At 67.4% G+C, this 20556-nt stretch overlaps 11 protein-coding genes across 11 annotated transcripts; 7 read left to right on the top strand and 4 right to left on the bottom strand.

Annotated features, from left to right (window-relative positions):
- The first annotated feature begins 437 nt into the window (after positions 1-437).
- Positions 438-1677, top strand: MICPUN_109307 (Ca2+:Cation antiporter family). Its single transcript, XM_002508902.1, has one exon. The coding sequence runs from the start codon at positions 518-520 to the stop codon at positions 1604-1606; it is 1089 nt and encodes a 362-aa protein (XP_002508948.1). The 5' UTR covers positions 438-517; the 3' UTR covers positions 1607-1677.
- A 46-nt stretch (positions 1678-1723) lies between these two features.
- On the bottom strand, positions 1724-3310 carry MICPUN_63276 (predicted protein; the record flags this gene model as incomplete). Its single annotated transcript, XM_002509153.1, has 1 exon — positions 1724-3310. One exon carries the CDS (start codon positions 3308-3310, stop codon positions 1724-1726), a length of 1587 nt encoding a protein of 528 aa, XP_002509199.1.
- Positions 3311-3649: 339 nt separating this feature from the next.
- Positions 3650-6826, top strand: MICPUN_63275 (predicted protein; the record flags this gene model as incomplete). Its single annotated transcript, XM_002508903.1, has 1 exon — positions 3650-6826. One exon carries the CDS (start codon positions 3650-3652, stop codon positions 6824-6826), a length of 3177 nt encoding a protein of 1058 aa, XP_002508949.1.
- Positions 6827-6977: 151 nt separating this feature from the next.
- On the top strand, positions 6978-8435 carry MICPUN_63274 (predicted protein; the record flags this gene model as incomplete). The annotated part of the gene is made up of 1 exon (XM_002508904.1): positions 6978-8435. One exon carries the CDS (start codon positions 6978-6980, stop codon positions 8433-8435), a length of 1458 nt encoding a protein of 485 aa, XP_002508950.1.
- A 256-nt stretch (positions 8436-8691) lies between these two features.
- On the bottom strand, positions 8692-10326 carry MICPUN_52609 (predicted protein; the record flags this gene model as incomplete). The annotated part of the gene is made up of 1 exon (XM_002509154.1): positions 8692-10326. One exon carries the CDS (start codon positions 10324-10326, stop codon positions 8692-8694), a length of 1635 nt encoding a protein of 544 aa, XP_002509200.1.
- Positions 10327-10827: 501 nt separating this feature from the next.
- Positions 10828-14556, top strand: MICPUN_63272 (predicted protein; the record flags this gene model as incomplete). Its single annotated transcript, XM_002508905.1, has 1 exon — positions 10828-14556. One exon carries the CDS (start codon positions 10828-10830, stop codon positions 14554-14556), a length of 3729 nt encoding a protein of 1242 aa, XP_002508951.1.
- A 248-nt stretch (positions 14557-14804) lies between these two features.
- On the bottom strand, positions 14805-15593 carry MICPUN_103573 (predicted protein; the record flags this gene model as incomplete). The annotated part of the gene is made up of 1 exon (XM_002509155.1): positions 14805-15593. The coding sequence occupies one exon, from the start codon at positions 15591-15593 to the stop codon at positions 14805-14807; it is 789 nt and encodes a 262-aa protein (XP_002509201.1).
- Positions 15594-16193: 600 nt separating this feature from the next.
- MICPUN_109306 (predicted protein) lies at positions 16194-17127 on the top strand. Its single transcript, XM_002508906.1, has one exon. The coding sequence runs from the start codon at positions 16257-16259 to the stop codon at positions 17001-17003; it is 747 nt and encodes a 248-aa protein (XP_002508952.1). The 5' UTR covers positions 16194-16256; the 3' UTR covers positions 17004-17127.
- Positions 17128-17264: 137 nt separating this feature from the next.
- On the top strand, positions 17265-17819 carry MICPUN_103571 (predicted protein; the record flags this gene model as incomplete). Its single annotated transcript, XM_002508907.1, has 1 exon — positions 17265-17819. The coding sequence occupies one exon, from the start codon at positions 17265-17267 to the stop codon at positions 17817-17819; it is 555 nt and encodes a 184-aa protein (XP_002508953.1).
- Positions 17820-18059: 240 nt separating this feature from the next.
- MICPUN_63268 (predicted protein) lies at positions 18060-18404 on the top strand (the record flags this gene model as incomplete). The annotated part of the gene is made up of 1 exon (XM_002508908.1): positions 18060-18404. The coding sequence occupies one exon, from the start codon at positions 18060-18062 to the stop codon at positions 18402-18404; it is 345 nt and encodes a 114-aa protein (XP_002508954.1).
- Positions 18405-18579: 175 nt separating this feature from the next.
- On the bottom strand, positions 18580-19797 carry MICPUN_98184 (predicted protein; the record flags this gene model as incomplete). The annotated part of the gene is made up of 1 exon (XM_002509156.1): positions 18580-19797. The coding sequence occupies one exon, from the start codon at positions 19795-19797 to the stop codon at positions 18580-18582; it is 1218 nt and encodes a 405-aa protein (XP_002509202.1).
- Between the last annotated feature and the right edge of the window lie 759 nt (positions 19798-20556).

Consider the following 20556-nt stretch of genomic DNA (forward strand, 5'->3'; position numbering starts at 1 on the left):
TTCGTCCGCGCCCGAGCTCGCCTCGTCCACCGTGTCCCTCATCTCCCCGCAAGCAGGGTCCGAGATTGGCGTCGGCACCATCGTGGGATCCGCCATCTTCAACATCCTCATCATCATCGGCGCCACCGTCATCGCCACTGGGAACACGTTACAGCTGGACTGGAAGCCCGTGACGCGCGATTGCTTCTTCTACGCGTCGGCGATCGCCGGCATCGTCGGGACTTTCGCCGGCGGGCGCATCGACTGGTGGGAGGGCCTCATCTACGTGTGCTTCTACGGGTGCTACATCGTGTCGATGGTTTACAACCAGCGGTTGATGAAGTGGATGGACACGTGGAATGCGGTGGAGAAGTTCGGCTCGTTCAAGAAGAAGATGTCCTTCTCCAGGCGCCCGACGGGGCACTTCCAGCACCACCGACCGCGAGACGGCGAGATGACGGATCTCGCGACCATCGGGGGCGACGAATCGGGAGCAGCCGGCGGCGTCACGCTGAGGGTATCCGGCGACCGCGTTCGGATGGACGTCACCCCGCCCACGTCCCCGACCAAGAAACCCCTCGCGCCCGCGTCCTCGTCCGCGCCAACCGCGCCAACCGGCGCCGCCAAGGCCAAGGCGGGCTGGGCCAAGCTCCGCCAGACGGTGGTCAAGGAGCATAAATTCGCCGACGCCGTCCTCGCGCTCAAGGACAAGTGGAAGGACAAGGCCGAGGTACTCAATCAGTCCCCGGACGACGTGGCGCCCGGGTCCCCGCGCGAGTCGTGCAAGATCACGCCCACGATGACGCTGGGTCACATCCGGGCGTATCGCGCCGAGGCGGCTCGCGCCGCCGCCGCGCTCCAGGCAAAATCGAAAGCGGCGGAGCTCAAGGCGAGGGTGGCGGCGCAGAGACTCGAGGAGGGCGCATCCTCCGGCGGCGACGAGACGAAGGACGGCGGCGATGAGAAGGATGGCGACGGCGACGGCGACGACGACGGGTCCCCGTTCACGCCCCCTGACGATCTGAAAGAGTATCCCCTGTGGGCGCTGAGCGTGCCGTGGTACGCCGCGTTTAAGATGACGATTCCCCCGTGCGGCGAGAACGAGTACTGGCGCAAGTGGTACCTCGTGTCTTTCTTCATGTCCATCGCGTGGATCGGGTTCATCACGCACTGGATGGTGGAGTGGTGCGTCCGCATCGGGTGCATGCTCAAGATCCCCGCGGTTGTGATGGGCACCACGGTGCTCGCCGCGGGGACGTCCATTCCCGACGCGTTGTCGTCCATCGCCGTCGCCAAGGACGGCCTCGCGGACATGGCCGTCGCGAACGCGGTGGGCAGTAACGTGTTCGACATCTGGCTCGGTCTCGGTCTCCCTTGGCTCTTTTACCTGAGCTGGCAGTCGCCTTCGTACATCACGGTGAACACCAACGAGCTGGTGCCGTCCAGTCTGATTCTCGCGGGCGTGCTCGTGCTGTACTACGGCAGCGTGGCCACGAACGGCTTCAAGCTGACTATGCGGATGGGGTGGATATTCATCGCCACGTACGGGGTGTACGCGCTCTACTCCATCTTCCTGGTGTGGCTCCTGGACGTGTACGACCTCCAGGAGGGTTCCACGCTCAAATGAATTGCTTTGACTCGATTCCCAAAAAAGTAGTCCTCGGCCTGCTTGTACATATTACACGAACAAAACGACTGACTCGACGTCGCAGCGCTGGGCCGACCACCGCGCGACAAGCCGCGATCAGTATCGCGCGATCGGGCGCTCGGGGATGCCGGTCCACGCCTCTTCCCAGACCCCTATGTCCGAGTACATCGCCGACATGCGATCCAGCAGCGGCGGTCCGAGCGGTTTACCAAATCTGTCGAATCCAAACACCTCTTCGATCTTCTTCTGGAACCTCTCCTCCTGTTCCGCGGTGAAGGTCACCTCCCAGTCGCCCACCTCCCCTTTTCGCAGGAAACAGTAGTCGGGATTCGACCACCGGACGCTCTTGGGCTGGAACCGATCAATCTCCTTCTTCATTCGGTCGAACGAGCATCGAGCGGCTATGCGATACAGGTCCTGCTCGGAAACCTGGCACGGGCCGCCCAGCACGTGCGTGGCGACGCGTTTCACCACCTCCCTCAGGTTGTTTTTCATGTCCTCGTACCTGACCACGAGCACGGCCGGGTCGAAATCGCCCGGTACCTGCCACGACTTTAAGTGCTCGGCCCAGCCCCCGAAGGCGATTTTCCCCTCGATCCACTCGTCGAAAAAGGCGTTCCAACCCTTCGCGTACCCGCCATCCTCCGGCGCCTGGCTGCTGAGGTGGTGGTAAAACGACACCGCGCAGTCCCGTCCGTCCCTGACCACGTACACGTACCTCGGACGCACCGACACCCCCGGCTTGTGCGCCCAAGTCTCCCACGGAAGAAAAATTTCACCAACCTTGCCCTTGCCCGGGACGAGCTCGAAAGGCAGGTGCGTGTTGTACGTCCGTCGCTCGAACTTTTCGAAATTTTCGTACAGCTCGTCGGTGTGCATCGGGCGGCCGAAGTCGTCGAGCCTGTCGTGGTTCCAGTGCGGGTCGATCTCGAGGAACGGCGCCACGTCGGAGATGTGCTTGAACTTCATGGTCGCGCCGGTGGCGCCGTTTTTCTTTCGCTCGCACTGCGTGATGATCTGCGCGACGATGTTCTGCATCCACGTCGTCCCGGATTTGGGGTACGAGCATATGAACACGTCGCTCGCGAACGTCTGCATCTTCCAGCACGCGTGCAGCGTGCGGTGCGAGGTCATCGGGAGCCAAGGCCCGTGATCCTCGATTCGCACCGGCGGCGCCTTGGGCTGCGGGTCCGGGTCTTGCTCTCTGATGAGCGCCTCGGCTCGCGCCTTCTTCTCCATCGCGCGCTGCTTCCGGCGCATCCACGTCGGCCGCGGGTCCACTAACGTCGGGTCGTCGACGCCGTCCGCGTCGTCGTCGTCGTCGTCGTCGTCGTCCACGGGCTCGTTCCTGTAGTAGTCGGGATCGACTGGCATCCAGTCGTAGTACTCCTCCTCCTCCTCCGCGACGATCTCGTTATCCTTCGTCGTCCTCTTGATGATCGCCGACTTCGGCAGGAGGGTCCCGGCGCCGTCGCCGTCCGGCGCCGGTGCGTCGGCGTCGGGTTCCGGGGCGGCGCGCTTGGTGCCGGCGAGCGCGGCGCGCTTGCTCTCCATCATCGGCACTAGCCTCTGCCGGGGGTTCGGCGGAGGGTTCGGGTCGAGGCCCTTCTCGAGACGCGCCTTGGCCTTGGCGTCGGCCTTGGCCTTGGCCTTGGCGGCCTTCTTCGCGGCTTTCTTACTCATGGAAGGCGCGGCGCCATCGGTGTTCACGCCTGAGGGCGGCCCAGCGGGCGCGGCGCCGTCCCCTTCCATCGCGCGCGCTCCCCGGAATCTGACGTTGAACGCGAGCGGCGACTTTTTGCAACTGTTTCGGATTCCGGATTCCAAGTTATTTTTCACAAAACCTGACTGGTCGCCAGTGGCGTATACGCCAAATGAGACGATACTAACTGGATCACCATACGGAACACGCGCGCATCGTCGCGGTCAAACGCCACGAAAGGGGAACCAAATCGGGAATCGGACGCTGCACCGGCGCTGCAGTCTTGGAACGGCCCGCGCAGTGGTCCGTCGCGCGGCGCCATGGAGGAGGTCCACGCGGCGCCCGCGCCTCCCGCGACGGGCGGGAGCACCGCGCCTCGCCGCAAGATCCTCGTCAGGAGGCCCAAGAAGGCGCGGGACGCGCCGATGCAGACGGCGGAGGCGGAGGGCGTCAAGTCCTTGCCCGCGCACACGACGGGGCCCGGCTCGGATGTCGAGACGCTGAGATCCGTCGGCGCGATGACCCGCGGCTCCACCCCCGCGTCGTCCACGGCGGGTGCCCCGACGCTCGTCCCGACGCTCAAGACGACGAAGCGCATCGACTTCGACGCGCTTCGCGGCGGCCGCGAGACGTCGGGGCCGGGCGCGTCGACCGGGCGCGCGACCCCAACGAGCACGAAGTTTGGAGTGGCGACCGCGGCGCCCCCTCGGACGCCCCCGAAGCCCAAGCCCGCGAGCGAAGAGGCTGTCGCGCCGAACGGACCGAAGGTCTCGGGAAAGACGGGGAAGCGCGACGAGTGGGCGGTGCTCGGCGACGTGGGCGAGTACGAGTACATGCTCGCGAGGAAGATGGCGGAGGAGCGCGCCAAGCTCCCGCCCTCCCCCGAGGCACTCCCCGATCTCCCATCGCACATCGCCGACGCATCCGCGCGTCTCAAGGGGGGCGCCTTCGACGATCACTACAAGCGCGCGTATCGCGTGCTCGCGGAGCGCCGCGCGGAGTTTGCCGACGCCGCCGCCACGCTCCGCGACGGCCTCGACGCCGCGATCGCTGAAGAGACTGTCGAAGATCGGCGCAAGGTGCACACCGGGTGGCAACTCCACGTGAAGATGGGCGAGGTGTCGCACGGCAACGCGCTGGCCAAGTGGGAGGCGCAGAAGCGCGAGTGGGAGCGCATCAAGCGCGAGCGCGCCATCGCGTTCGACAAACGACCGGGCGACCTGGTGATGGAGCGATGCGACGAGCACAGGCGTAAGCTCGAGATTCTCGGCCACCTCGACATGGCGGTGCCGATATCGGAGCGAGAGGGGGGCGAGCCGTGGCTGTGGAAGATGTCGCTTCGCGACAACTGGACGAGGTGGGTCAACGTCGGCAACGAGTTCAGCGGTTTGTACTACGTCAGGGACGAGATGGCGTACGTGGACGTGGAGCAGATCAGGCGCCCTCAGCTGCACGGGTCGGTGGAGCGGGACGGGGCTTCCGACTCCGTGACCCGCGGCCGGTCGGTGCTCGACTCCAAGTTCATGGACGTCCGCCGGCGCAAGCTTCGACGGCGCGTTCACGACATCCTCCCCGGGGAGAACGGCGAGGACATCGACGCGACAGGACTCGAGATCGTCGGCGAGGGCGCCGTGAACGCGCTGGACAGGCTGGCGAGTAAACGAATCACCCTGGAAGAGCTGGAGGAACAGATCGCGTCGGATTCTTTGGAGACGTGGGCGGAGATTCAAAAATACCGAAGCGACGTCGCCGCAGCCGAGGCGAACAGGGCGGCGCGCGAGCTCGCCGCGGCGCAGGCGGAGGAGGCGGCGAGGGAGGCGGCGATGGGGCCGCACCTTGAACTCGAGAGCGACCGCGTGATGGCGCAGATGCGGTGGGGGGAAAATACGGCGCACGCGACGACGACGATGCGAAACACGGGGACGACGGCGATTTGGTACAAGTGGTCGCAGGTGCCGCCCAAGGCTGCGGAGCTGCCGCACGCGTCGAACGCCGGGCCGTCGACGTTTTTCATGGAGGAGAGCACCGGGTCGCTGCTCCCGGGCGAATCGCGCGTCGCCATGTGGACGTTCAAGTCTGAGAAACCCGGCGTGTACATCGACAAGTGGATCCTCGAGACGACGCCAAACGTTCGCGCGGGGCGGATCGAGCCAATCACCGTCCGCGGCGTCTACCACGCGGACGACCCAAACTCGTACCCGCGGCGGATGCTCGCCGCGGAGATTGCGCACAGGGAGATGCGCACGAAGGTGACTGCCGCGATGGCGAAGGTTTTCGACCGCGTCAAGACTCCCGACGTCTCCAAACGAGTCGCGACGAAGATGTCGCCCGTCCCGCGCAGCGGACCCGCGCCGGCGCTGTGGAACGCCGGGAATGCCGGGCGCAGGCCGCGCGTGTACTACCACGAGGAGTCGTTCGAGGCGTTCATGGACGTGCGGCGCAGGTGCATCGCGGCGGAGAAGACGTTGCCGCCCGAGCCGAAGGAGGAGGAGGAGGAGGGGGGCGAGGAGGGAGGGGGCGCGGAGGAGGCGGGCGAGGACGCCGAGGGCGCCGAGGAGGATGCCGCCGCCGCGGAGGACGAACCGGTCGTCGAGCTGCCGTTCGAGGGGTGGGACGGGTCCGTGGCGCAGGTGGAGGAGTGCATCCGAAACCTCGAGGCTGCCATCGAGCGCAAGGCGGCGCTGGACGCCGCCGCGGAAGCCGCGGCGGCGGAGGGGGGCGGAGAAGAAACCGCCGGCGCCGGCGAGGATGCCGACGCCGCCGACGCCGCCGAGGTCGCCGACGAGGATGCCGAGGCGGGTCCTCCCCCCGAGGAGGTGCTCGCATCGTGCCGCGCGAGTTTCGCGGAGGCGATGCGCGTCGCGATCCTGCCCCGGTCGCGAGCCGATCTCCTCGCCGCCGCGCTGTCCGAGGCTGTCACGAATCGATTGGGCCCGGTCGACGAGACGTTCGAGAAGGCTCGCGCCAAGTACCGCCCGCCGTCGCCGCCGCCGCCGGAGCCCGAGCTCGACGAAGAGGGCAACCCGATCGCGCCGCCGGCCGGCGAGGAGGGAGAGGCGCAGGAACCGGGCGCGGGCGAGGAACCGGGCGCGGGCGGGGGCGAGAAGAAGGATAAGGATGCGTTTGATTCCGTGTGGAGGCGAAAGTGCCGCAAGGTGCTGACGCGATCCATCGGCGAGATGCTGGGCGCCGCGGCGGAGGCTTTCGAGCGGGAATCGGTGGCGGAGGCGGAGGCGGAGGTGAACGCGGAGCTTATTCGGCGCGTGCGCGACATGCGCGTCACCGCAGCCAAGCTCGAGACCTTGGGCGAGGAGGATGGGGAGGGCGATCGGGGCTCCGAGACACAGCCGGCGGCGGACCTCGGCGGTGAGCCGCAATCGCCGGGGAGGGCGGAGTGGACCGAGTACGAGCTCCTGCGGAGGAGGAAGGCGCTGCTCGGGCGGGAGGTTGATCCGTCGGGCGCGTCGCGCGCTCCCACGCCGGGGAGCAGATCGTGAACGCCCGCCTAGTCGTGGTCTCGACGTAGTAACAGCCCCACCAGACTTCGAACCGGTTGTTATTTCGATCATCGGGGGGAACGACCCAGGAAATGAACGTTCGTTTGGTCGTCGTTTCTTTTCGTGGGTTCCGTCACAGTCTCGACGCGGCATGGTCGAGGGCACGCCCGCGGCGACGCGGCCAGCGCGCGGCGCGGATGGGGACGATGAAACCGCGCCGTCGACGTCCGCGACGCCGCTCGCGAGCGCGATGCGCACCCCGCTCGTGGTGACCAAGCGCCTCTCCTTCAGCGCCACCACCCCGATGGGCAGGACCCCCGGCAGCGGCATCAAGGTCACCGGGTTCGACGAGCTCTGCGCGGTGTGCTACTCGCCCTTGGATCGCGCCGAGGGCGAGAGGGACGGCATCGGCGACGACGGTGACGGCGTCGTCGATGACGTGAAGCGCGAGCTGTTCACCACCGAGTGCAACCACACGTACCATCGGTGCTGCCTGGTGCGGTGCCGCGAGGCTGACTTCACGCTCTGCTGCCTGTGCAAGACGGGTCGCATCGACGGGAAAGGGCTGACGCCGGAGCACGTGCGCGAGAGGCGCGCGCTGAACGCGCAGAGGAACGCGGTCATCGGAGCCGCGGCGCGCGGGCGCGAGGCTGTGCGCGCGCGATACGTCCGGGCCATGGTCAACCGCCCGAGCGCGGGCGCGCGTGTCGTCGCTCCTCTCATGCCCCCAGTCGACGAGGAGGGATCGCCCGGGACGATCGCGGCGGCGACGGCGGCGGCACCCGCGAGCCCCGCGAGGAGCGTCGCGGCGTCTTCCGCGCCCGCGACGCCCGCGCGGGGGATCCCCGTCGGTCGAGGCGGCTACCCGAGCCCCGCCGGCCGCGGCGGCAACTCCCCGCACCTCCGACGCTCAGCGCGAAGTTCGGCATCGTTCGACACAGCTGGCACAGCCGGCGACGACGAAGGGACCCCCGCGGTGTTCACGACCGCGGCGGAGGAGCTGAGGGCACGCGCGGAGGCATCGGCGATCGCCGTCGCCGCCGCCTACTCCACGACGTCCGCGCCGACCACCCCCGCGCGGCATTTCGGTACCTACGAGCCCCCGTCCGTTCCAAACTCCGAGATGCGCAACTCCGCGACGCGGAATTCGACTCATCGGAGACTCTACGGCCGAGCCGCCTCCGCAGCCGACGAGGAGGAGGATGAGGAGGCAAGGGGGAGGAGGACCGGGGACGGGTCCCATGCGGACGCGCGGGAGGGGCGCCGCGCGATCGATCTCGCGTCCGTGGCGGCGGCGCTGGGCGGCGGCGACGACGATTGCGACGACGACGCTTTGAACTCGCCTCTGAACTCTCCTTCAAGATTCTCGCGTCCGTTCAAGTCCGCCGCGAGGGAGCTCGCCGAGCTCGGCGAGAGCGCCCACGCGGTGATGCGCGCGCTGATCGCGAACGGCACGGCGTCGGCGCCCGCGACGCCGCTCGCGGCGGGATGGGGGGACTCGACGGTCGGCCGGCCGGCGATTGCCGCGGCGGTGGCGGCGGCGGAGGCTGGGGGCGACGCGGAGGGTCGCGCCGCGCGGCTGGTGCGCCGGCTCCTGGAGGACGAGTGAGGTGTGGTGATGGGGTTGCGTGGGGAAGACGCGCGAACGAACGAACGAACGGACGGACGAATGTTGGACGAATGTTTGAAGAGAGTGTCGGGACGACGTCGCGATGATCGATTAAACGCTTACTGCCCGGCGGCGGCGTCCTCCGCCGCCGCCGCCTTCGCCGGGGTCTCCCCCTCCCCGTCCGGTTCCCTCGCGTCCCCGCCTGGATTCGAACCCGCGACGTCCCACGCCCCTACCAACTCGATTAAACGCTTCATCACGGAACGGTCTCCCCCTCCCCGTCCGGTTCCCTCGCGTCCCCTTCTTCCCCGTCTTCCGCGGCCTCGGTCTCGCCCCGCCGCCTGCGAGGCGCCTTGAGGTGCTCGCCGCTCAGAGCCTTCTTCAGCGCCGCCATCGTTTGTTCCGCGTGCGCAGCCTGAGCTTTGGCGTCCTTCTCGGCGTGCGCTTTATACTCGGCCAAACGCTTCTTCATCTCCTCGTCCTGCCGCTTGAACGTCTCCGCCATCTTTGCCTCGTACTTCTTGTTCATCGCGACAATCTCCAGACGTTTCTTCTTGCGTTCGGCGGCGTTCTTGGCGTCGGCTTCCTTGGTTCGCTGCGCCGCGAGCTTTCGGAAATGGTTAATCTCCTGCGCCAGCGCCGACCCCGCGCCGTCCGCCGCGTTCATCATCGCCTCAAACTCCGCCTTCCTCGCCGCCGCCTTCTCCCGCATCTTCTTGAGGTCCGCCTTCTTCTCGGCGATGCGCTCGGCCTCGAGCTCCGCGCGCACGGCGTCGCCCTTCTTCATCTCATCCTCTCTTCGCTTCCGAGCCTCCTCGATGCGCCTTTCGGTTTCGATCTTCGCCGCCTTCATCTTCCGCGTCAATTGCGCCTGTTCCTCCTTGAACTTCGCGACGGAGATCTCCCGCTTCGTCTGTCGCGCTCGCTCCAGCGCCTTGGCGTCCTCGACGAGCGCGGCGAGCTTGGCGCGCATCGCCTCGTCCAACGTCGCCATGCTCTTTTCGCGGCTTGCCTTGAACTCGGCGTTTTTCTCGCGAAAGAATTTACGCTGCTTCGCGAGCAGAGCCTTCTTCTTGTTCGCCTTGTCCGCCTCTCGCTTCTCCTCGGCGGCGGCCATCTCGGCGATCGCGGCATCGTCCGGCGGCTCCGGCTCGACGCCGTACTCGGGAAGGCCCAGGATCTTGCGCTCCTCGTCCGTCAGGTCCGGCATGTACTCGTCGAAGCGCTCAATCTTCTTCGCCAGCCTCTGCGCCCTCGGAGACGCGTACTGCTTGATGCACACCGCGGTGTACTTCTTCGGCCCGAACGCGGGCGCGGGTTCCAAACCGTCCGGCACCAGTATCCCCGACACCGGATCGACGCAGAACATCACCTTGCCCGTCGTCGGCAGCGGCGGCGGTTCGCACCCTTCGCCCTTCTTGGCGACCCACGCGTTTGCATCTTCGGCGAGGAAGTCGAATCGCGCGTCGCGTTCCTCCTTCGCGGACGACTTGCCGCAGAAGCGCGAGCGCGGGAGCGGGCGGTTGGCGCGCTCGTGCTTCCGCGCGTTGCGCTCGAGCGAGTCGTTGAAGAGCCTGTCCGCGGTCGCCTTCGCCTGCGCCTTGGTCAGCCGGCCGTCTTTCCACCTCGACGGCGCGAGGTACTCGTAGTACGCGGGGAGCTTGGCGTCGTGCACGGACCCGGCCGGGGCGGTCGCGCCCATGAAGCCGCCGGGGGACGCGACCGGCATGGGCGACGACGCGCTCGGGCCGTCTGCGACGCCGCCGATGCGGCCCGCGGGCGCGGTCTTGCTGAGCTCGTCGGACCTGCCGGGGTGGGGGAGGAGGGGGGAGGCGGGGGTGAGGATTTTCCCGATTGACAGGGTGGGGGAGATGAGAATTGAGGATCTCATCGCGCTTTTGGTGGGCCGGCGCCGCGGCTGCGGGGCGCGCGGCGAAGGGTTGGACGAGACGATGAGGGCGAGTGAAGGCGGGCGCTCACATCGCGCGGGGTGTCTCTCGACCTCGGGACGACGCTGCGTCTCGCTCTGAGCCGTCGGTCGACCTCGATTTTATCGTCGCGCGCGGACGGGGAGTTCGCGAACCAAAAATAGAACGCGGCGAGTTTATCGTTACCGATTCGTCGTTTCGAGCAACAAATCTGACCTGGACCTCATACCAGGTAGATCATGAAATAAGAATACACGTCGAAGTGGGTTCCAAGCTGACTGTCAATCCATTCAGAAGCGGGAGCCTCCAAAAAAGTGGACGAGCCGCGCGCCAACACTGCCAAGTCGCCAGAGATTCGTTTCGACTTTGGGACGAACGGGAGCCACGCACGGAAGAGACAAACCGAGGTGACGACGACGCGCTTTGCGCGAACGACCGACGCGAGCGGGGTTGGAGACGGCGCCATGGGCGACGACGACGACGGGTCGTCGAGGCGAACATCGCCGCTCGACCGGTCCCCGCGATCGCCCGCGTCTCGGCTCGGGAACGCGCGCATCGCCAACGCGCTCGCGTGCGCCCCCGTGACGACCGAGTCGAGAGATGCGAGCGCGAGATCTGGACCCGCCGACGACGCGCGGGAGACGGAGGAGACGAACCGATCCCCCGCGCACAGGATGTCGGTGTACATCGGGACGTGGAACGTGGGCAACACCGCGCCGCGGATGGACGCCGCGAAGGCGTGGCTCGCGCCCGCGCGCGGCCACGCCATCGTCGCCGTCGCCGCGCAGGAGGCTTCGTACCCGCACTCCAAGCACAACCTCTCGCCGAAGGACGTCACCGCGGAGCTGTCGGAGAGGAAGGGCGACTCGACGGCGAATCCGGAGGTTGGCGGTTCGACTCCACCGTCGCGCGGGACCGAGGGCAAGTCCCGCGGCGTCGGCTGGCGGATGACGAGGAGCAAGATGACGCGCTTCTCCGGCGCGGTGGCTGGCGCGCTCGCGGGAGCCGTCGCCGCGGGACCCCTCGCGCCCATCGGCGCCGTCGCCGGCGCCGCCGCGGGCTACTACTCCTCCGCCAAGGTGGCGGAGGAGCTAAAGGTTCGCGATCACTGGTTCGACCTCGTCAAAGCCGCGGTGGGGCCGGAATACGTCACGGTACAGACGGCGGTGCTGCTGCAGATGCGTTTAATCGTCCTCGCTCGTCGCGACGTCGCGGACCTCGTCACCGAGACCAGGGTCGGGTACCAAGCCACGGGGATCCTCGGCGGGACCGTCGGGAACAAGGGTGGGCTGATGGTGAGGATCGAGCTGGCGCACGGCCGGGAGAGCATGGCGTTCGTGGCGACGCACCTGTCGGCTCACGAAGGGGAGAAGCACGTCCGCTCACGAAACGAGTCGCTCGCCAGGATCCTCGCGGGGTGCTGGGACGGAAGCCTCGTGCGTCGGCTCGGGGAGGGCGGCAACGGCGTGGATGTGGACGGGGGGTCCAGCCGGCCGTCGGCGGGCAGGGACGGTGACGACGCGGGCGATGTCCGCGGCGGCGGGGGTGGACGGGGAGGACGGGAGCGCGAGGAGACGCGATTCGAGTACGGAGAAGACGGAACTGGCGGAGGAACCGGCGGAGTCGGCGCGGCGGGTACAGGGGACGCGGACGCGGACGCGGACGTCGAGGGTTCGATCCCCACCAGGAGCGCCGGGCCGGAAACTTTCGGCGGCGGTCGGTCGCCGACGACGCGGTCGATGACGGCGAGATCGGCGCTCCCCGGCGAGGAGACTCCGAACAACGCTTCATCCGCTTCATCCGCCGAGACTCCCATTCGCATCGCCCGGCAGCTCTCCCGCAAGGCTGGAGATTTCCTGCAGGAAGCTGGCGCGACGGTCACGGCGTCGCCGGCGATGAGGCGCGCGAGGGAGGGCATCGAGAAGCTGCAGAGCGCGTCGGGGAAGGTGCTCGCTCCGGGGAAGGCGCTCAACTCCCGCGCTGGGGACGCGACGACTGGCGTCGTCTCCGGCTCCGGCGATGACAAAAAGCTCCCTCCCTCGCGCGTCTTCGCGAAGGAGCCCGCTCGGGAGCTCCTGGCGTGCACCGGCCACGTGTTCGTGTTCGGGGACCTGAACTACCGGATCGACCCGGGCGCCGTCGTGCATCGCGAGTGGGGCGCAATGTGGAAACGGAGCAACGACGCGCCCTCCGGCTCAATCGCCGCCGCCGTCGCGGGCCTCGCCGCCAAGAGCGCCAAGAAGAAGGCTGTCGCCTCCGCGTTCCAGGCGACGTCGCCGAGCGGTAAGGGGGGAGCGGGGACAGCCGGGGACGGCGAGGACGGCGGTTCGATTCCGGGGTCGTCCGCCAACCCGGGGTCCAGCGCGGCGGGATCCTCCGCCGCCACCCCGAGCGGCGCGGCGACGCCCGTCCGGGGCGGGCCCGGCGCAGACGACCGTCACGCCGACCGTCACAACGACGCGTTCAACTCGGCGGCGTGGGTCGAGGGATGGCGCGCGGTGGCCGGTTTGTGCGATGCGTCGGATTGGGCGAGCCTGCGCGCGGGCGATCAGCTGTCGAGGGAGATTCGAAGAGGGGTGGTGCTGCACGGCTTTCGCGAGGGCGCGCTCGCGTTTCGCCCCACGTTTAAGCTCGACTCGTCGACAGAGAGGAAAGGCGACGCGAAGGCGAATCCGGAGGTTGGCGGTTCGACTCCACCGTCGCGCGAAGACCAATCGGATGTCTCGACGCACAGGGGTTTCTCGAGGAAGCGGGTGCCGAGCTGGTGCGACCGGGTGACGTTCGGGTCGCTCCCCGGTTTCCAGAATGGTTTCCAGAATGGTTCGGATCGCGTTCGCGTCGAGGCGTACGGGGCGTGCCACGGGTTAACGACGTCCGACCACGCGCCGGTGTACGCCTCGCTCGACGTGGCGATCAGGGGGGTGGAGGATGCGACATGCGGCGACGACTCCGGTTGGGGCGGAGGATCGGGCGGGTGGGAGGGGCGACTGCGGACGACGCCCGAGCGAGTCCGCCGGGCGCGATCGACGGGGGCGACGACGACGACCCGACTGCGCGCGGCGGCGCCCCCCGCGGCGGCGACGGTGGCGGTGAACAGCCTCCGCGTCGTCGCTCGTGGTTTCCAGAATGGTTTCCAGAAGGGGGGAGGAGGGGGATCGAAAGGAGGGACGACGGCGGACTTGAGCAGCGGCGACTCGAGCGCTCGATTGGACAAGGCAAAATCGTCGGACAAGACGGACAATCAGGGCGACGGCGGCGAGCCCGATTCATCCGCGGCGGGGAGCGACGTCGACGCCGCCGCGGCGGCGTTGCGTCGCCTCCTCGCGTCCGTTACGTCCGTCCCGACCTCGACCTCGACCTCGTCGCCGCCGCCGCTTCCCGTGACGGTTCACGTCTCCTGCGAGGGCGGCGTCGAGGTGGTCGCGCCCGAGGCGCCGGCGGACCGAGCCGCCGGCGCCTCCGTCGTGCGCGTCGTCGGCGAACCGCGAGGTCGCGGGCTGGATTCCCCGCGCCAACTCTCCGACGATGAATACGACGACGATGAATACGACGACGAGGACGACGAGGAGGACGGGTCGACAAAAAAGACGCGTCTCGGCGCGAAGCTGGAGATTTCGTGGGCGGACGGCGCGACGCCGTCGATCGCACTCGCGCCGCGCTGCGCGACGGTGGATACGAACCGCCAACCTCGCGGTTCGCCGCCGAGGCGCGCGCGACTCGGCACGCGTCGGTCGACGCGCGGGTCCAAGTCGGAGCCCGTCGGATCGGGAAAAGAATCCGTGGAAGCATCCGCGGAAGGATTGGAACCCGGCGGCGCGAGAACGTCGCTGGACGAGACGGCGGAGGACGCCCTCGCGTCTCGCATCGAGGCCCTGACGATGTCCCCGTCCCCGTCCCCGGGGGGTGCCGACTTTTCGTCCCCGCAAACATGGTCGCGCGTCTCCAGGGTGAACGCGTTGGGCGCGTGTCACGCGATTGTCACCATTAGCGTCGACGGGTGCGTAGCCGGCGTCGGCGTGGTCGGTTTGGGCGAAGCGGTTAAAATCGTCGCGGATGGGATTCGAGCCGGGGACGTAAGGGACGAGCAGGTGGCGAGCTCCGGTGCGGTGAGGTTCAGCGTTCCGCTGACGAGGTGCGGGCGGCTCTTCGGGAGGGTGGAGGGCACGGTGTCAATCGCCGTGCCGGCGGCGTGAATGGTTTTTTTAACGCGTCTTGTCGTCAACGTGCGGATGTTTCCTTCTTTTCATTCACATTCTCAAGCGAGCGGCCAACACGGGTACTCGCGAGGTGAACTAAAAGAGCGAGCCGATATGTAAAGCGGACGCCGTCGCGGCGGCGCCCCTCGCGCTGCGTAATAGGGAGCGTCTACGTAATAGGAAGCGTAAGTGAGTTTGGTACAGGGTGGGTTTTTCCCGGGAGGGACTTTTTGGCGATGCGCGTCTCACGCCCCGGGGCAGGAGACGGCGCCGAGATTAACGCGCACGGGTCCGCTCGCCGCGACTGCCGTCGGCGCCGCCACGATCACCGGCGCCGTTGTCATGGCCGTGGCGTCCGACCCGCCCGCCGTCATGATGCTCGCGGCGATCGTCGGACTCGGCGATCGCGACAGCTTCTTGGCGTATCGGCGCAGTTCACGCGACGCCTCTTGCCTGGCGGAGGCGATCTTCGCGTGCTGATCGAGGTCTCGGAGCAAAACCGCGCCCTCGTCGGTCATGCTCAGCGCGTGTCGCCCCAAGACGGCCAATTCCTGCTCTAAACGCGAGTTCTCGTCCCTGGCCTTGACGAGCAGCTGCGTCATCATTCTCACGTTTTCCAGCGCTTGGCATCGGTCCTGCCAGAGGTTCTGCGTCGCGGCGGAGAGTTCGGAGAGGCGCGCCTGCTTGCGCTGGCGGCTGCGTCGCGCGGACTCGCGGTTGGAGATCATGCGGCGCATTTTCTTCTCCTCCTCGTCCTCCTCCTCGCCCTCCTCCTCGGGAACCGTCTCGAGCAGCGCGAGGTCGTCCGCCTCCTCCTTCGCGAAGCACGGGAACTGGGGAGGGGACGCGTTCGGCCCGACGACGTTCGCCTTGGCCGCCGGAAGCTTTGGGGGCGCCGCGGGCTTAGCTTGGGTCTTGGCCCGCGTCGGCGGCGGCTTACCCTTCGGCGACGACGATTCGAGCTTGACGACGGGGTTTGCGTCGGGAAACCCGCATCCCGCGCTCGCTCTCGTCGCGCGCCTCTCGGCAACCATCGGTCCTCTTTTCGTTCGCTTTTCGTGAAGAGGCGAAACGGAGGCGTGCGCGCTGAAACGGTACTCTCGCACGGCGGCGGCGCGGATGTTTCGCGCGACTGTCGGCGACGGGGAGCCGTACGCCCGGTTCCGCGCGGAGGTGCCTCGATCGGTGGCGACAACGCCGACGGTGCACCGCGCGCGCGCTGAAGTGCCCCCATCGCCGCCGGTTGGTGGGGAGGAAAAAAGAAAAAAATAGTCGCGAGCGCCTCGAATTCAGCCAATGGGGTTCGAGTTCGACACGTCACGGCTGACGTGCCCGATATTTTACCCGATTCAAACCCGAAATAGATCCAAACAAAGTCCCGATGAGAAACGCACGAAACACGTGGAGGGGGGGTAAACGGTGACGTTCAGGGAGAATGTTCACTCATTTTTGGAAAGATCGGTCTACTGACCGTGCCTCCGGTGGAATACACAAATGGCAGAAGCAATGACGTTATGTGTTCGAACGTTTGGCCGGTTGCAACCATGCGAGACTGGTCGGACATCGCGCGACGACGACTGACTCTATCCGATGACGAACCTCCCCCGCGCGTCACCCTCGCGCGCGCCATGAGCGTCGTCCCGATGTCAGTCACCATCGCTCCCCGCGCCGCGACGCGCGTCTCATCCCGTGCGTCGATGAACGCGCCCCACCCGGCGAGCGTCCGCCTCCTCCGTCGTCGTCGTCGCCCCGTCCGCACCTTCCGCGCGTCGTCCGGAGACGACGAGGACGCATCGTCGGTGAACGACGCATCATCCTTCGTGGAGTTCAAGGAGTCCTCCGTGCCGGGCGGGTCCAAACCGACCGGCGATAAGAAGCCGCTACCGGGGTCGGGGGTCAACCTGTACGACCCCGCCGCGACCGCGTCGCGATGGCTCACCCGACGCTTCGGCATCGTCGGCGGCCTGGGATTCGTCGCGCTCCTCGCGTCGGTGGAAGGGGGCGAGATCCTCCGCGCGGTGCTCGAGAACCTACGCGAGGGCGAGGGCACGAACGAGGAGTTTCCGCTCGGTCCGCCGGAACTCGGCCTCGTCGCATCCGACTCCAGGGTGGGCGGGGGCGCGACGCCCAAACGAGGAGACTTCACCGGCGTCAACGTCGTCATCGCCAACGCCGACACCGGGGACGTGTACGTGGATACCAAAAAAACCAAACGACCAATCGCGTTCACGTTCGAAAGAAAGCCGCTCATCGCGCCGGTGTGTCCCGCGCTGGAAGAGGGCGTGCGGACCATGAAACGCGGCGGGGTTCGGAAGGTGCTGGCGCCGCCCGAGGCGGGCTTTGGCGAGAGGGGAGTGGTGTTGAGCGACGGGACCCGCGTGCCGCCAAACGCTCGATTAGCGCTGACGATCACGCTGGAAGAGGTGAGCAGCTCGTACCTGTGAGCGGTCTCTGGGGAGCGGGTGGTTACGTATACGACGTTTCGACGATGGACGAATAGACGCGTCTGGAGAGATGAGAGTCGACGCGTATGTAGAGATAGAGAGAGATTGATGTGAGAGGTAGACGAGAGACGGCGCCGCGACGCCGTGGGTCGTCGTGGCATCTTTTTTCCCAACGCAACATGTTGGCGGTGTCTGGGAACACGGTAGACCACTGCGTCGTCACTGCGCGATCGCGCGTGCCGCTGCTCACCGCGTCTGCACATGTTTCGGAGGTGCGCGTTCACGGCCGCTCGCGCGGCGCTCGCCGATGTCCCGCGCGCGTCCTCCGCGGCGTCGCTCGGCTGCCCCGCGTCGCGCGACGCCGCCGCCGCCGCCGGCGCCGGTTTCGGCGCCCGTCGATGGATGAGCTGCTGGGTCGTCGGATCCATGGGCAGCGTGGGCGGCGCCCCGGGGTACGTCTCGACGCGTCCCCCCGTCGGACCCGCCCGAATCGTCGAGGCCGCCCGCCCGCATCAGCGCCCCGCGATTCCCGAGACGGGCGTGACGCGATGGGACGTGAACGTCGAACACGGGCCGTTCGGCCGGGGCGGCGGCGAGATGGAGCTCACCGCGGTCCCCAAGCGCAAGGTGACGCCGTCGAGAAAAGGGAAGCGGAACCAGTTCAAGCGGATCAGGTTCGTCGGCGAGGCTGTTCGGTGCGCGGACTGCGGCAAGGTGAAGAAGCCGCACGTGTACTGCGATCAGTGCAGCACCAACGTGTTCGATCGCGGCGTGGAAGGGGAGGGCGCGGTGCCGCCCGCGGGGAAGGCCCAGTAGGCGTCGCGGGGGGAACGGGAGTCGATTTTTAGGGTAGCGAAAACGGAGACGCGATTGGAGAGCGCCGGGGGGTGGGCGAGCGAAAACGACGGGCGAACGAACGGGCGAATGAACGCCCGGGCAGGCGACGATCGCGCGGGGTCCGCCGCGCGCCACGTCGCGTCGTCCAAGATCCCGTCCCACGCGCGTCCCGCGCCCAAACCCCACCCCGGGGGGCACCCTCCCAACCGCCCGCCCGCGATGGCACCGCTGGACGCCGTCATGCCCGAAGACCTCCGCGCGGAACACACGCGCAACACGGTGGAGTACATGAAGAACCTGGCGCCGCCGCGGATTACCACGCGCGCGGACGGCGGCGCGTCCAAGACGCAGATGGAGGCGGCGCGGTGGAGGGAGGAGGCGGCGGCGAAGGATGACGCGACGAGGGCCAGGGATGCGTTAAAGGAGGATGAGACGGCGCGATTGGAGCGGGAGCGGCTCGCGTCCGCGTGGCGGGTGTTCAAGTACGATACACAACCGTCGGGTGCCGAGGATAGAGGAGGGGCCGCGAGCGGGGACGGGGACGACGTGATGATTTCGGGATGAGTCTTGTTAGCCGTCGTTTTCGATTGGGCGTTTTTCGTCGTGAGAGTTTCCCCGACTTGTGTCTCCCTCTCCGATCCTTCCTTTCCCCATCCTTCGTTCCCCTCTATTTTTTGCCCTTCACATCCATCTCGATCTCCCTCCTGTGCGTGGCGCCGCGAGCCTCCTCAAAACACACTCAAGGCGCCAGCCTCCTCGGGTCGCGGGGGAACATGCTCGTCTTGCGGATGTTCCCCAGGTTTAAAAACAGCATCACGACTCGCTCGAGCCCGACGCCGCACCCGCCGTGCGGCAACGCGCCGTACTTGAACGCGTCGATGTACGCCTGGATCGTGTCCACCTCGATGCCGCACTCCACCGCCCGCTTGGTGAGCAACGCCGGGTCGTGGATGCGCTGCGCGCCGGAGATGATCTCCTCGCCGCGGATGAAGATGTCGTAGGAGTTGGAGTAATCCGGGTCGGCCGGGTCCGGCATCGTGTAAAACGGCCTCGCCGCGGCGGGGTACTTGGTGAGCATGTAAAAGTCGGTGTCGTACTTTTCCTTGACGAGCTGCCCGAGGATGCGCTCGTGCTCGGTGCTGAGGTCCCCGAGCGGGTCCACGCCCTCGACGCCGGCCTCTTTCAACATCGCGATACCTTGCGGAAACTCCAAGCGAAGCGTCGGTCGAAGGTACTTGAGGGGCTCATACGGGAACTGCTGGGACACGACTTGGAGCTCGTGTTTGAACCGTTCGTTCAGGCCGTCGAACATGTGCAGGAACAGGTTGTCCAAGACGTCGAGCACCTCGAAGTAGTGCTCCTTGATGGCCATCTCCATGTCCAGTCCGGTGAACTCGCACAGGTGGCGGTGGGTGTTGGAATTTTCAGCGCGAAACACGGGACCAATCTCGAACACCCGCTCCAGGTCCGACTCCACCGCCATCTGCTTGTACAGCTGCGGGGACTGCGCGAGGCACGCGGGCTGGCCCATGTAGTCGAGCTTGAACACGCTCGCGCCGCCCTCCGACGCGCCTCCGATGAGCTTCGGGGTGTGAATCTCGACGAAATCCTGCGCTCGCAGCGCGTCGCGGAAGAGTTCGCACACGGCGGATTGGATGCGGAAGATGGCCTGGTTCGCGGGGGTCCTGAGGTCGATCACGCGGTGGTTCAACCGCGTGTCCTGGCCCACTCGGACGTACGTGGTGTCCTCCTTGTCGAAGTCCGTCTCCGGGCGGGACGCGTCGTCGATCTCGAACGGCAACCTCGGCTCCGACCGAGAGACGCAATAGATCGACTGCGCGACGAGCTCGACGTCCTGCTGCGTGCACGACTCCACCTTACCGCTCTCGGGGGCCATGACGAGTCCTTGGATGTCCACGACGGACTCCTTCGTGAGGTTCGAGACCCACTTGACCATCCCCTTGGACACGTTGACGTCGTCGACGAAGAAGGTGACCTGGATCGTCGCCGTCTGCTGTCGAAGCACGAGGAACGCGGACTTGCCTTTTCCGCGAACCGCGTGCACGCGTCCGCGGAGTAACACGGTGCGGTACTGCCAGCTGGACGCGGTGACGTCCTTGACGTGGGTCCAGACCTTACCGGAGCGGGCCTGCGACTGCACGAGCGGGGCGTCGCCGTACTTGTGCGCGAGGGGATCGGGACCGCCCTGCGCGGCGGCTTCGCGAGCGGCAACCTCGGCGGCTTTCTTCGCTTTGAGCGCAGCCTTCTCCGCTTCCTTCGCAGCCTGCGCGGATCGTGGAAGTGGGGCGGGACGGGTCAGGGTCACGGGTGCGGGAGCAGGTGCGCGGCGCGGGAGGGCGGTGACGGAAGAGGGCGGCGGGAGGGTGCCGGAACGTGTCGCGCGTTCCGGCGCGTGCGACGGGATCTTTTCGTCTCACGCGTCGTTCCGGGCGCGGCGGCGGCGGACGCGCGGGACGCGCGTGCGGATCGTCGCGTCTCCGAGAGCCCGCGCGCGGCGGCGGCGGACGCTCGATGACGTCGAGATGAGCCGCGCGGTCCCGCGTTCAGGTCACGCCCCGGCCGCGCGACGCCGGATCTCGCGCCGATTCCGCGCGGCGATCGGGGCTGCGAGCGGGGCTGCGAGACGACGACGCATGCTGGATCGTTCCCGACGCACCTTCTTGGCGGCCTTCTTGGACTGGCCCTCGGCGCCGCC

Source organism: Micromonas commoda, chromosome 12, assembly GCF_000090985.2.
Source record: "Micromonas commoda chromosome 12, complete sequence".
NCBI lineage: Eukaryota > Viridiplantae > Chlorophyta > Mamiellophyceae > Mamiellales > Mamiellaceae > Micromonas > Micromonas commoda.

Excerpts from the sequence above, each read along its gene's own strand:
- MICPUN_109307 (XM_002508902.1), top strand. The coding sequence starts at position 518 with ATGGACGTCACCCCGCCCACGTCCCCGACCAAGAAACCCCTCGCGCCC.
- MICPUN_109306 (XM_002508906.1), top strand. The coding sequence starts at position 16,257 with ATGAACGCGCCCCACCCGGCGAGCGTCCGCCTCCTCCGTCGTCGTCGT.